Genomic DNA, 12,449 nt, shown 5'->3' on the forward strand with positions numbered 1-12,449 from the left:
CCTAACTAGAGTTTTTTGTTTTAATTCTGTATTTTTAATTCCAGTAGTCGTGGGCTTCTTCAGCTTGAAGAATGTTTCTTCAAGTTATCTGTCTTCTGTTCTCTCCCAGTTACTACTAGGAGGAGGAAGTGAATGTATTTCTTCATTTTCTTAAAGTAGCTTCTGAAAAAGCATATAGAAATGGAAATCAAAAGTGGAGAAAATAACACATTCAGTTCTGCTTCAAGATTAATGCTGTCCAATGGCAAACTGGCTAAGGGATTATGTGAAGTTAAACAGGTAAGCTAAATTCTTCATCTTGTGAAAGTGATAGTTCTTGTGTGAAAGAAATGCAAAGCAAGCTCTGATTTTTGTCAGCACTGCAGAGGAGATGCTCCTGATCTGTGGTAGAATCTGTTACCTCCTCCTACAGCATCATGTAATCTGTGACACTCTGCATATTCTGTAAGTATTACTCACGTCGTTCTGGGATGACACACATTGCAGTGTTGCAGGTACAAAAGCTGACATCCATTACAACTGAATTTAGTATTAAAAATGTTTATTACAAAACTGTTCTACTCCCTCATCAGTGTGAGATGTGCACCCTCAGGAGCACAGGATGAGTCTGTGTTGTTAACAAATCAAAATTTCATTTAAATAATTCAGTTCAGTTCTGCAGAATCAAAGTGCCTCACGATGAGGGCATTTTTCTCTACAGCTTGTGGTGCACAGATGCTTATTACAAGGAGCAGCTGCTTGCTTGCACGCACGCTGGCAACCGCAGGAAGAAACATAACTCATTTTGACAACAGCTCATGCATACAGGGGATTCTTGGTGCACGCCTCTCAGTATGTTCCTTGAATTTAAAACAGACTTGTTGCAAGGATGAGATAGTTCCTGCTCCTCTGAAAACCTGTGCTGTATTTACCAAATCTACATGAATAGTTGCAGGATAGTTACGTTTGGCTGTGTATCGTGGAGGAGAATCCTGTTGCTGTGGGCTGGAAGAATCTGCCATCTGATCCCAGCTTTATCTGCAAAGAGAAACACTGGGAATCATATTTCTGCTTGAGAAAATAAAGAGCAGACGTTGCATGTCAAGTTCTGTACAGTGAGATATCCACATGCAGGTAAGGAGGCAGCAGACATGCTTGTGCTAAGCACTGAGCATTATTTTGTTAATTAGCCAACCCCTGTGGTCCAGCTGTACACCTGAATGGCCACAGAAGATTGGTTTTTGAAGTGTACAAAGAGAAGTCCTGCATCTCTCCCCTTTACTTGTTTTTAAACCCTCAAAGAACAGTTACAAGTTGCAGGCCACGTTTAAGTGCTCTCACAGTTACAGTGCAGCCCAGGTTTTTTCCTGTTTCAGGCTTAACCCTCACAGGCTTTCCTATTAGCACCAAACCTGTAATCTGCCTCAAACTGATGCTGTCACAAATAAGAATTGTGACAGGATGCAGCAAAAAGCTGAGACGTCTGACTTCCTGATCAAATCCATGCAGGAGGGTTACTGCTCTGAGGCAAAGCTCTCCTGAATCCAAGGATAATACCCACTGGATAATACCCATTGCAAAAAAAACCAAAACTTCATCTCCACTGCAGGTTAAGTAATTGGGAGAGAGGCCAAGTCCATTGATCCAGTTAACAAAAAAGGCACCTACCAAGTTCAGCCTGGAACAGGTGATAAGTGTCCGGGTTACGGACTGTCAGAGCAATATAGACCTCAGGTTTTCTATCTGCTCTTAAAGTGGAGAACTTCTGTAGCATACCAATAAGGGATAAAGTTACCTCTGGATCATATACCACATCTGCATGGGAAAAGAGGGAAATACTCAATTTTTATTAAGAAATGAGCTGAAAGCAAGCTACAGAACAGAAAAGATAAAATATTCACCTGCAGGAGGAAGGATATATTTCTTTTAAACTGAGAGGTTAAACATTTCCAAGAAGAGATTTTAGTATACATTCTGTTCTGTATGCCACAACAGAGTGCCTTCACTATCAGTCCCTAATTCACATATTTAATGTATCGTGTGATGCTTTTGACTACAGTTGTTACATTTTGTCATTTCTATACCTGAATTCTTAACGATTTTTGCTTTGGAAAGCCACTATGTTGAGGAATGAAATCCTGTAGTACTGTGATGTAATTTTATTTTTGCTAGCCTTTCTGTTAGTAGCTTTGTACAAGCTCCCTCAACATTTGTGCATAAGCAAATTATAAAACAAAAGTTGTTTTCAGTGTTATCCCTCATGAGAATGCTGAGGATTCCAGTTAAAATTATGAGGGTCTGAAAAGTGGCAGGTTTATCTTGTTTCTGGATTTAAAACATGCAGAAAGGAAAACTAATTTGCTCTTTGGTGTCAGGTAAACTGCTGAACAGCTGAAAAAAGACAAACTGGTGCAGCGAGCTGGGAGACATTTCTCCAGGCACCGTAGCTGAGGTAGGGCTGTCTGAGCCGTGTACACAAATATCTTTGTGTTTATGGCTGCTTACTCCTGCACGATGCTGCAAAGTCAGGCATGGCCAGCAGGGAGAGGTACCTGCTGCGATGACGATGTCTGCCTGCAGACCCAGCAGTTGCTTTTCTGTAGCTGAACCCCAGTCAAGCTCTGCTACGATGAGTTGGGGTTGTTGGTATTTCTTCCCTTCTGCCTCCTGCCCTTGGCACTCTGCCTGGGCTGCACTCACAGTTTCAGGCTCCAGGGTAAAGCCGTTCAAATAGATGTTTTCTCTCAGCTGTTTGAGAACGCAGTGGTGGTAATCACTGAATATGTATGTCTTGGGATTGCAGGTTTTGCAGATTGCAAGTCCAGTGAAGCCGACTCCGCTTCCTAACTCCAAGACTGTCCTAAAGGTTAATGGTGTAAAATAAGTATTGATTAGGACTCTGAGCTACGAAATCAGAATACTCCCAGTATATCTATAGGCGAATTCAGACACGGATTATCTCAGGTTTTGAGCAAACCCTCTACAATCTAATGGTAGTTTCAAGTAACTGCTAAAGTTGGCAAACAAGATGCAGTTATAAGAATTAATTGCTGGAATTATGTCTCCTGCTTTTCCATACAAAGCACTTCTATCATAGGGGTAAGAAACATTCCACCTAGTTGTGGTCTTCTGCAGCAGTTATCTCCATCTACTTAAACTTAATTTAGCTGAACCTGTGCCCAGAACTGCCCGCTCCTGTGCACAACAAAGCATCTTTCAGTATCTAAAGAAAGGGACAGATTCCTTAGCAGGATCTGTTGTGATAGGACCAAGGGAAATGGTTTCAAACTCAAAGGAACATTTAGACTGGATATAAGTTATTTACAGTAACAGCAGTGAGGCACTGGCACAGGTTGCCCAGAGCTGTGTGTGCCACACCCCTGGAGGTGCCCAGAGCTGTGCGTGGGGCCCTGGGCAGCCCGAGCTGTGGCTGACAGCCCACAGCAGGGGTTGGGTGGGCTGTAAGGCTCCTTCCAACCCAACCATGCTGGGATTCTGTTGTAAGTTACTGGTCAGACCATGTGTAAGCTGAAATTTAACAGCCTACATTACAGAGCGGATCAGAATATGCAGTGTAACGCTTTTCATCTCAAAGCCCCTTTTAAAGTAGCTACGAACTCATCTCCTGAACTAAAGGTAAACTTGCAGAACAGGAAGAGGGCAGCTGTTAGCCACCACCAAACCCCATTTCTGCCCGTGATGCTGCTGTTACCTGTTTCTGAAAACCACGGGGTTCTCTGCTGCCCACTCAGCGAGGTGCAGAGCAGCATCCCACGTGATGAGCCCCGTGGTTCCTTGAGAGATAATGGCCACGCTCTCAGAAAGGGTCACGGGTTCTCCTGAGGGCTGGAGAGGGAGAGAGGCAGGTCAGCAAAGACAGCAGTACAGCAGCCTGGAAAAAAGGGCTGCAAGCACTCTGGGCTCCTGGAGGTGATTTTATCACCTACACTTTGCCTCTCAGAGTCACAGAATTGCTCTGAGTTGGAAGAGACCTCCAGAGGTCGCCAAGCACCAAGCAGGGACAGGTGCTCGGAGCCACCTGCTGCTTACTTTAAATTGTTAAAAGTGACGTGGCATAGAGCAGTATTGACAGTTATTACCAGTAAGTAGTTTTTGTAGCAATAAGCGGACTCTTCCTCGTTTAAGACACGTGCCAGTGCATCGTACAGCTCATCCAGGGGGTCGGCTGCCGTGCTTTCGTGCTGTGAAAAGAGCCCAGGGCAGAGCTTCAGCCATCAAACCGCGTCACAAAACAAAAACCGAGCACTTAAACGCCGAAGTAAGGAGATGGGGCGAAGAGCTGCGAGCAGCCTGCAAAGCGAGCGCTACCTTCTGAATGAGCTCGGCGAGGAAGAGCCGTCTGTAGGAGGCGGGGGGGGGGTACCGCACACACAGCGGGTGCAGGACGGTCTGAAACGATAAAACCGCGGCTGAACGCGGGGCCGACGGAGTGCTCCGAAGCCGGGGCACTGACGGAGAGCCGGAAACACGGCGTACCTGGTGCAGGATGGCTGTGAGCAAGGACGACTGCGAGCGCTCCGGGGCGGCCCTCAACCGCTGCTCCAATTCCTAAAGCACAGCGAGAGCGGAGCTGAAGCGCAGGACGAGGGGGACCGAGCCCTCGCGACCCCCGGCCCAGCTCACCGCCCAGGGCATGCCGCGGAGCTGCCGCGCCGCCAGGAAGTGCCGCTGGAAGCGCAGCCCCAGCTCCTGCTCCTCCATCCCCCCGAGGCCGCCGTGCCCCGACCCCGCCGCCACCAACGGAGAGAGGCAAAAAAGAGCAGCGCTGCTGCCTGAACGGGGACTCGAACCCACGACCCTCCGGTTAGAAACCCGCTCTCGCGGCTGCGGCCCCGACGACGGGGAGCTTCGCTTCCGGCGCGGCGTGATGACGTCAATGCTCCGCGCCATCGCTAAGGACACGGTGCCCGCTGAGGGCCGGGCCCTGCGGCGCCATGGGCGGTTACACCCCGGACGAGAAACTGCGGCTGCAGCAGCTCCGCGTCCTGCGGCGCCGCTGGCTGCGAGATCAGGAGCTGAGCGAGCGGGAGCCCGTGCTGCCGGAGCGGCGGCTGGGGCCCGTAGCCACCTTCTGGGAGCGCTTCCTGCAGCCCGGCGGCCTCTGGCGGCAGAAGGTGAGCGGGGAGGGGGGGCTCGGCCCTGAGCCCCCGGCCCTGAGCCCCCGGCCCTGAGCCCCCGGCCCTGAGCCCCGTTCCGCTGTCCCGCAGGTGTTCAAGGCCTACCAAGCCAGCGGCTTTTTTGTGCTGCGGGTGCTGATCCCCGCCTGGCTCCTCCACTACTACGTGAAGTACCATGTCTCGGTGCGTAGCGCCGCGGGGCTGGGGAGACCTCACCTTCCAATGCCTAAAGGGAGCAGTTTTTAAGCAGGAGTGGGAAGGGATTTTTACAGGGGTGGAGAGCGATGCGATAAGAGGGAACAGATTTAAACTAAAAGAGGGGGGAAAAGCTGGCCAAAGCTGGGGGTGCCCGTCCCTGGGGTTGCCCATGGCTGTGGATGGGCCCTGGGCAGCCTGAGCTGTCGGAAGGGCAGACAGCCCACAGCATGGAACCAGATGGGCTTCCAACCCAACCCTGCTATAGTTTCGTTATAGTCACTGTTCCTGGGAGATGTTGGGGCAGCTGGGCTGCAGCTGTTGGTGTGGGAGGGAAAGATGCAGTGACCTAATGTTGGGGTAGAGCTCCCATTTCTATGTCTCTTCTGTCTGGAGAGGCAGTATTTTGTTAGGCTTGGGTGTTTTGTTAGCTAGAGGGAAGAATGTAAACTAGTGAGCATTGTTCTCAACAGAGCATGTGCTTTAGAAGTGTTATACTCTGTTTTGGAAATTCTTTATACCTCATCTGGGTGATGTTTCTTTTTCTTTCTCCTTCTCTATGCTTTCAGAAAAAGCCGTATGGTATCGTTATGTCAAATCCAGCCATATTCCCAGTAAGTCCATTAACACTTGTACTATCTTCTAGCTTTATAAAACAGTGGCAGAGAAAGGGTGGCTTCAGAAGTGGGGTTGGTGCAGCAGCTGTGCAGGGAGGATTTCTAGAAGGAGGCACCTGATGCTCACAAGGCAGCTCATCCTGAAGCAGCACTGCACAATGGGTACAGTTCTGCCCTTAGAGCAGATGGGCTGACAGTTCTGCCTGCTCTGAGCAGAAAACACCAGCATCCCCTTCCAGGGCTCTGGTAGTGTCTGGAGTGGCTTCTGTCACTGGAGGGGCACACAGAGACCGCAGAGGGCTCACCAGAGTCAGGCATTGGGTTGGTTCTGCTCAGAGGTTATGCAGCTCTCCACGTGCTGTTGCATTACAGACTGTTGGAGATCACTGGGGTGGTGCTGTGTTGAAGGTAGTTGTGCAGTGCTGCAAATCTAGCATACCTTTTTAAAACAGTACTTATTTAAATACCTGGCTGCTTTTCTGTGGCCTCAGAAGGGTGAAGCAAGAACAGATTTCTGAAAATATGGCTATGGTGTTGTGGCTGCATCTTGAGAAACGCTGAAATTACAGTGTTCTGAAGAAACTGAAGTAAGAGTTCTTGTTCAGAAGTGGGACAGTCACCGCTTAATTAAAAAGTACAGGAGAAAACCTCACTGTGTTCTCTCATCCCAACAGGGGGACAGAATTTTAGAGACGGGAGAAATCATTCCTCCTCTGGCAGACGAACCCGATGGGCACCACTGACAGCTGAGGGCTGACTTCCTTCAGCGAGGAAGGCAAGAGCTGCAGCCAGAAGTGTTTCCTCTTCCATAAAAGAGTCTGTATTCTGCATCGCCTCCTCTTTTCTGTCATTTACTTTCTCGTTAGTCCAGACTGTTCCAGTTGGTACTCGCCTGGAAGTTTCTTTTGCTTTCAGTGAGGTTTATTGCTAAGCCCCAGTAATTTTCCCCCATCCTCCCCATTCCTTTTTTATCTGGCCTGGCAGTAGAGCCACATGGGCTTTACAGTAACATCAGAGACAGTATAGATTGCTGGGAATTGAGCAATAGTCTGCTCAGAGGAGGGGTGTCATGGCAAGCTCCTGCACACTTGCACACAACAGCTGTCCTCTACCACCAGTGCAGCAAACCCTCTTCTGCCGACCTCTGATAGAGACTTGCAGTGAAAATTAAGCTTCCCCCTGTGTCACCCCATGTCCCAGCCAACACAGGGCAGCAGAAGTGGCACCACTGCATAGCCCCACCAACCTCCCCATCCCAGCATACAAATAAATGTGATGAGGTTTAGTCTGCCCAAAGAATCCAACTGGGAAGGAGAGCAGAGGTTCCTGAGTCATCCCAAAAGGTTGATCCATTTGTTTGTTTGAAGAGGAGTAGGGAGATGAGGTTCTGAAGAACTAAGCCAAAATTCTTTACTCCTTCACCTTTAGCACTTTGCTCTGTCTCCAGCCTTTCCTGACTTGGAGTCCTCCTGCCCTCACTGTCCCCTACAACCCATGGCACTTAATGCTGGCAAACACCAGCCTTTAATCTACTTTAATCTACCTCCAGGCCCCCACCACATATGCAGATATCTCCTCCACAAGGTAAAAAGCAGCTCAGTGTGGGCCACTGTGATACAGGGAGCAGAGGAGTGAAGGATGGTGGTTGTTGGCTGCAGGGAGCACTGGGGGCAGGGGGGAACAGCAGGATCCCTGCAGGGGAGGGGTACCCTTGGGAAGCTAGAGGGTCCCTGGAGGAAACAGGGCAAAGTAGAGCAGGGAGATAACGTGTGTGTGGAGGGTTACTGGTGGCAGTAGGGGCCAGCAGGGGTAATGGAGGGGTTGGAAGGGTCTCATGGATGGCTGAGGTGTGGTGCTTTCTGGCCACAACAGTGGGGGTCACTGCCCCACGGTGTGTCAGCTCCCCTAGTGCGGAGTTGCCCAGGATCAGCTCTTCCCAAAGTGGGTACAGCCTGAAGCAGACCTTCTCCTGCACCAACTTGCTGCTGTGCCTGGCCAGCCCCAATGACTCTGTGGGCAGTGAGGCATCCCTTGTCCCCCAGATACACGTGTCTGGCTCCAAGGATAAATCCTAGCCCGCCACCTCCAAGGTGAGTGACTCCTGGGGATGCCCCATATCCCTGGGAGCATCCTGGTACCCTGCCACACAAATGAGGGACTGCTTGGGGTGCCCCAGGCCCCCAGGGAAACACACTCCTCACCTGTAGTGAAAGATCTCCTGGGTGTGCAAGGCATTCACTGTACCTCCTGAGTTCTGTGGACATCACAGCTCCCTAGGTCCCCATCCTAGGGGAGCTGACAGTCTCCCCCTAATCGCCCATGTCCCCAGGATGTGAGGCTCCAGTGACTGTCCTAGGACACAGACTTAGTCCCAGGTCTCAAGAACTGGTGTCCTGGGTCAACCAGTGCTTGTAGAGCTGGAATGTGGGGTCCTGGGGTGGCCATGGGAGGGGAACAGATACCACTGTCCAGAACAGAGAGGGATTTGCCTGTCACAACCCCACAGAAAAGGTAATACATGACGAAGAGCATGTCGTGGGGCAGTTACAGCAGGAGAGCTAATTATTATTGCAGAAGAATTGATCATCTCCACCATGACTGTCCCACTGAAGAAGGCAGTGTGTGCCACGCAGTGAGCAGGACCGTTGCAGTGCTAAAAGCGTGTTGCTTCTGTGCGATGAATATTCCTCTGTTCAAACACAGGGTGATTCTTACTTGGGGGTTTACCTCAAATCTTTCTGAGTCTTACGTACTTCTCATGCTAAATGTGGGTGATGCATTATATCGACATTGAGATGAAAATGATTTGGGGTTTGTACAGTGTTGCTATCTTCAGTGCCCTTTGTGTTACACATAGAACCCCATGCACATGTATGCATGTGAGTGCATCTACTACATACCTGCACGCACACACACACACACACACACAAATAGATTTTTAGTCAAAAGTTGCATATTCTTTGCACCTTTTATAGCATAAGGCTTTGTGCAACGCAACTTAAGGACACATGGAGGAAGATCTCCTCACAAATAGGCAGTGGGTCACATGCTCAGACAGAGGGCTTACTGTGCCTGAGTGCAGCTAGCTGCTTTCTGGGATGACATGGTCAGGTGTGATTAGGACAGAGCTGTGGGTGACATTTACCCTCTGCACAGCATTCAGTGCTGTAAGGCATCTGTTTCCAGGAGTGCTGTGCCACTGAAATATTGATGCCTCCGCTGCGTTGGCTGAACACTTGATTCTCCTGAAATCAAGTTCCTATTTCTGTCGTTATCTCAGGTGCTGTAATAAGTGGAATCCACCTCTGCAATTGCCTTTCTCCATTGCTCAGAGACAAACACTTGGTGGTCAGTACAATTTAAATGCCTCAGTGTAGACATCTAAAATGAGGTGATGTGAGTTCATAGCAGAACACACAAGCGTTCATCCAGGACTTGAAGCTGCTTTGTGTCTGTGCAGAGCTGGTTGTGTGTTTTCTGAAGACAGAAGGCTGAGCTGATGGTGCCATCCCATCCTCACTGCAGCAGCAGAGCTGGACATTGCAAGCTGGGTCTTATGCCACATGGATATGGTGTTGGAATACACGGGCAATCAGCCCGAGCAAGGCTGGGGGCTGTGCTGGTGTGGGGCAGCTCTGGCTGCATGCACAGATTGGGGACGAGAGGTGGGGAGCAGCCCCAGGAAAGGAGGACTGGGAGTTCTGATGGCAGTGAGCTGAATACGCGCCAGCAGTGTACCCTGCGGTGCCGCTGAGTGCCCTGTGGGCCCCTTCCAACTTGGGGTATTCTGTGGTTCAGTAAAAAGGGACTAGACTGAATTGTTGGCACCTGAGTGGGTGCTTTTGGCAATATGGGGACTCTTTGTCTCCAGCTGTTACTCAGTAAGGCCAAAGCTATCTAGAGGAAGGACATCCCAATAGTCCTTGTGTCACGTGTGGCAGATGTGCGGGCATGTGGGGCACCTGGGGTACCCCATGTGCAGACACTGAGCTGAGCCCCCAAGCTCCTTTTATAGCTGACAGTGAATGTCCTACTTGAAATGGCCACCACCACACAGTCAGTGATGTTACTTCAAACCCCGCTTTGCCCTCCCACGGGGCATCCTGACAGGGCAACCCCCCCTGGCCTTCTTAGGGTGGTGTCCTTGGGTCAGACAGTCAGGCATTGCTGCGCTGCTCCCCATGACCTCCCCAGTCCGTGGAACCTACTGGGACACGATGGCAGCTGGGACTGCACTGCCCATGGTTCACACCCAAAGAAGGAAGGGAGTGCCTCTGCAAGAAGTGCCTATGGATAAACACATCAAAACAATGAGCAGTTCCTTCCTACGGTGAGATAAGGGAAGGAAAAGCTCTTTCTTCAGCTTTTGGTCCCTGTGTTGTCTTTAGGAAGGGTTCATCCAGGTCCTCCAAATGTTTTACTGCTGTAATCTTTCCCCTGGGTGCTTGAGCAGAGAGCTTCACACTGGTTGGAAGAGATCTCAAGGATCATGGATCTCCGACCCCCTGCCACAGGCAGGGCCACCAACCTCCCCATTTCATACTACACCAGGTCACCCAGGGCCCCACCAATCTGTCCTTGAGCACCTCCAGGGATGAGGCATCCACAGCCTGTCTGTGCAGCCCGTTCCAGCACCTCACTGCTCTCACGGTAAAGGACTTCCCCCCGACATCCAGCCTAAATCTTCCCTCCCTCAACTTAAAACCATTTCCCCTCGTCCTGCTGTTATCCACCCTTTCCAAGAGCTGACTCCCCTCCCGTTTATAGGCTCCTTAAAGGCTGCAATGAGGTCACCCCGCAGCCTTCTTTGAACAAGCCCAGCTCCTTCAGCCTGTCTTCGTAGCGGTGCTCCAGCCCTCTGAGCATCTTTGTGCCCCCCCGGGGCAGTGCTGGGCCGTCGGAGCGGGGAGGGGGGGGACGGCTCGGGGTTTGAGGCCACCGGTGTCCGCAGACGCTCCCGGTGGACGGAGGCCCGAGGCATCCCGGAGCTAAACCCCGTTTTTCTTCGTGCAATCGCCAGGTCATTAAGAGGCGTAATTAGCAGCATAGGCAGCTCCCGGCGAAGCGGCCGGGGCGGGTACGGAGCACGGGAACGCTGAGCCCCGGGGTTCCGATCTCAGCTCCGGGCACTGTGCCCAACCCCGCCTCCTGCGGCTCGGCAGCGCTACCAGAGCCGGTGCTGTTCAACGAGGCACCGCCGCGGGGTCGGCCCCGGCCCGGTTCGGCCCGGCCCGAGCGCTGCAGTCCCCGCCCCCGGCGCTCGGCTCCCGGCGCGCCCCGCTCCGCCTTCCATTGCCGCCGCGCGGCGCCGCTCGGGGCTTGTAGTCCTCCCGCGCTATTCACGACGGCCTCTGCGCCGTTTCCGCGCCGTAGCGTCCGGAGGGCGGGATGGGGCGCTACGCCACGGCGGCGGCGTAAGGGCGGGCGTGGGGACTCTGGGGCAAGGCCGGGCCGGCGGAGGAGCGGGAGGAAGGCGGCGGCGGCGGCGGAGCGGCCGTGCGCCGCGGAGGGCGGGCGGGGGAGAGAAGGAGGAGGAAGAGGAAGAGGGGGAGAAGTTACTGCGCCCGGCGGGAAGTGCGGGGCCGCCCAGGTAAGCGGGGCCGGGGGCCTCCGGGAGCCGCGGCCGCACGGAGCCGCCGCGTTCCCCGCAGCGGGCCCGGGCCGCCCGCACCACCTGTTGGCCGAGCGGGGACAGCGGCTCCGAGCGGGGCTGCCCGCTGCCGAGCTGCCGGCCTTCGGGCTGCGCTGCGCGGGGCTCCGTGTGCCGCCCCGGGGCCGTTCCGAGGGGCCGCCCTCGTGGGGGGGGGGGGTGTCCGGGCTCAACGGGACCGCGCTGGAGCCGCGTGCTGTGCTCCGCACGTCGGGTCGGTTCCCCCGGTTGAGATCTCAGCCGCGCTCGGAGGGCCCGCGGTGTGGACGGATGGAGCGATGCCCCGGGAAGCAGCGGGGCCTGAGCGCGGTGCCCGTCCGTCGGAGCGACGGATCGCGGCCTCCTGTGCTCGCGGTGGAGCCCCTGCCCGCCCTGCCGGGCTCTGCGGGGGGAAGGAGCTGCCGGTGAACACCTGGTGCTGCCGTCCTTCGGCTCCGGTGTGGACGCGTCTCTGTCACGGTGTGTGGTGGCACAGAAGTGCCGTGGTTTCAGGTAACTGGGGGTGTCGGCTGGCTGCGAGTCGCATCAGCTGCTGTTCGTGTCCGATGCTGATGCGGCCTCTTCCCCAGGTGGGCCCTGAGGCTGCGGAGCCCTTTGGTGGAGGTTTCATGTGACTCAGAGCCTGCCAGGGCAGACTGCTTGGTCAGGGAACGGGAGCTGTGGGTTCAGTCTGGTGACTTGGAGCATACGGGAGCCCGAGGCGTGCATCACTTTGGAGTTGGAGTAAAGCAAAAGTGCTAAAGCTGCACAAATCTAGGAAGGATGAAACAAAAAGTTGGGCGTGCTGCCCGGCCTGGCAGTGGCTGAGGGATGGGGCGAGCTCCTGGTGGGACTGGGCCGCTGGGGGCTGTGTCTGTTTAGGGGATGGCC

At 53.2% G+C, this 12,449-nt stretch overlaps 3 protein-coding genes across 7 annotated transcripts in view; 2 read left to right on the top strand and 1 right to left on the bottom strand.

Moving 5' to 3' along the window:
* Positions 1 to 579: 579 nt before the first annotated feature.
* EEF2KMT (eukaryotic elongation factor 2 lysine methyltransferase) lies at positions 580 to 4,701 on the bottom strand. The gene is made up of 8 exons (XM_065732625.1): positions 4,624 to 4,701; positions 4,477 to 4,548; positions 4,309 to 4,389; positions 4,080 to 4,181; positions 3,692 to 3,825; positions 2,532 to 2,839; positions 1,648 to 1,794; positions 580 to 1,017 (listed from the first exon to the last, which is right to left on the bottom strand). Exons 1-8 carry the CDS (start codon positions 4,699 to 4,701, stop codon positions 917 to 919), a joined length of 1,023 nt encoding a protein of 340 aa, XP_065588697.1. The 3' UTR covers positions 580 to 916.
* Positions 4,702 to 4,913: 212 nt separating this feature from the next.
* On the top strand, positions 4,914 to 6,757 carry NDUFB6 (NADH:ubiquinone oxidoreductase subunit B6). The gene is made up of 4 exons (XM_065732623.1): positions 4,914 to 5,114; positions 5,208 to 5,300; positions 5,882 to 5,926; positions 6,604 to 6,757. Exons 1-4 carry the CDS (start codon positions 4,935 to 4,937, stop codon positions 6,670 to 6,672), a joined length of 387 nt encoding a protein of 128 aa, XP_065588695.1. The 5' UTR covers positions 4,914 to 4,934; the 3' UTR covers positions 6,673 to 6,757.
* Positions 6,758 to 11,451: 4,694 nt separating this feature from the next.
* The window catches only part of CAPN15 (calpain 15), a 45,180-nt gene continuing 44,182 nt past the window's right edge, over positions 11,452 to 12,449 (top strand). For all 5 annotated transcript variants that reach the window (XM_065732544.1, XM_065732543.1, XM_065732547.1 and 2 more), the window contains exon 1: positions 11,452 to 11,519. The gene's annotated coding sequence lies outside the window, so the exon portion shown is untranslated. The remainder of the gene's footprint in view (positions 11,520 to 12,449) is intronic.

Source organism: Cyrtonyx montezumae, unplaced genomic scaffold, assembly GCF_038088225.1.
Source record: "Cyrtonyx montezumae isolate F1298 unplaced genomic scaffold, pur_monq_1.0 scaffold_16, whole genome shotgun sequence".
NCBI lineage: Eukaryota > Metazoa > Chordata > Aves > Galliformes > Odontophoridae > Cyrtonyx > Cyrtonyx montezumae.

Bases quoted from the DNA above. Each gene is read 5' to 3' on its own strand.
- EEF2KMT (XM_065732625.1), bottom strand. From the start codon at position 4,701: ATGGAGGAGCAGGAGCTGGGGCTGCGCTTCCAGCGGCACTTCCTGGCG. The intron at 4,390-4,476 runs GTACGCCGTGTT...TTATCGTTTCAG, and splicing joins TCACAGCCATCCTGCACCAG to ACCGTCCTGCACCCGCTGTG. The intron at 1,018-1,647 runs GTAGGTGCCTTT...TTCTCTTTGCAG, and splicing joins CCTGTTCCAGGCTGAACTTG to ATAAAGCTGGGATCAGATGG.
- NDUFB6 (XM_065732623.1), top strand. From the start codon at position 4,935: ATGGGCGGTTACACCCCGGACGAGAAACTGCGGCTGCAGCAGCTCCGC. The intron at 5,115-5,207 runs GTGAGCGGGGAG...GCTGTCCCGCAG, and splicing joins GCGGCCTCTGGCGGCAGAAG to GTGTTCAAGGCCTACCAAGC. The intron at 5,301-5,881 runs GTGCGTAGCGCC...CTATGCTTTCAG, and splicing joins ACGTGAAGTACCATGTCTCG to AAAAAGCCGTATGGTATCGT.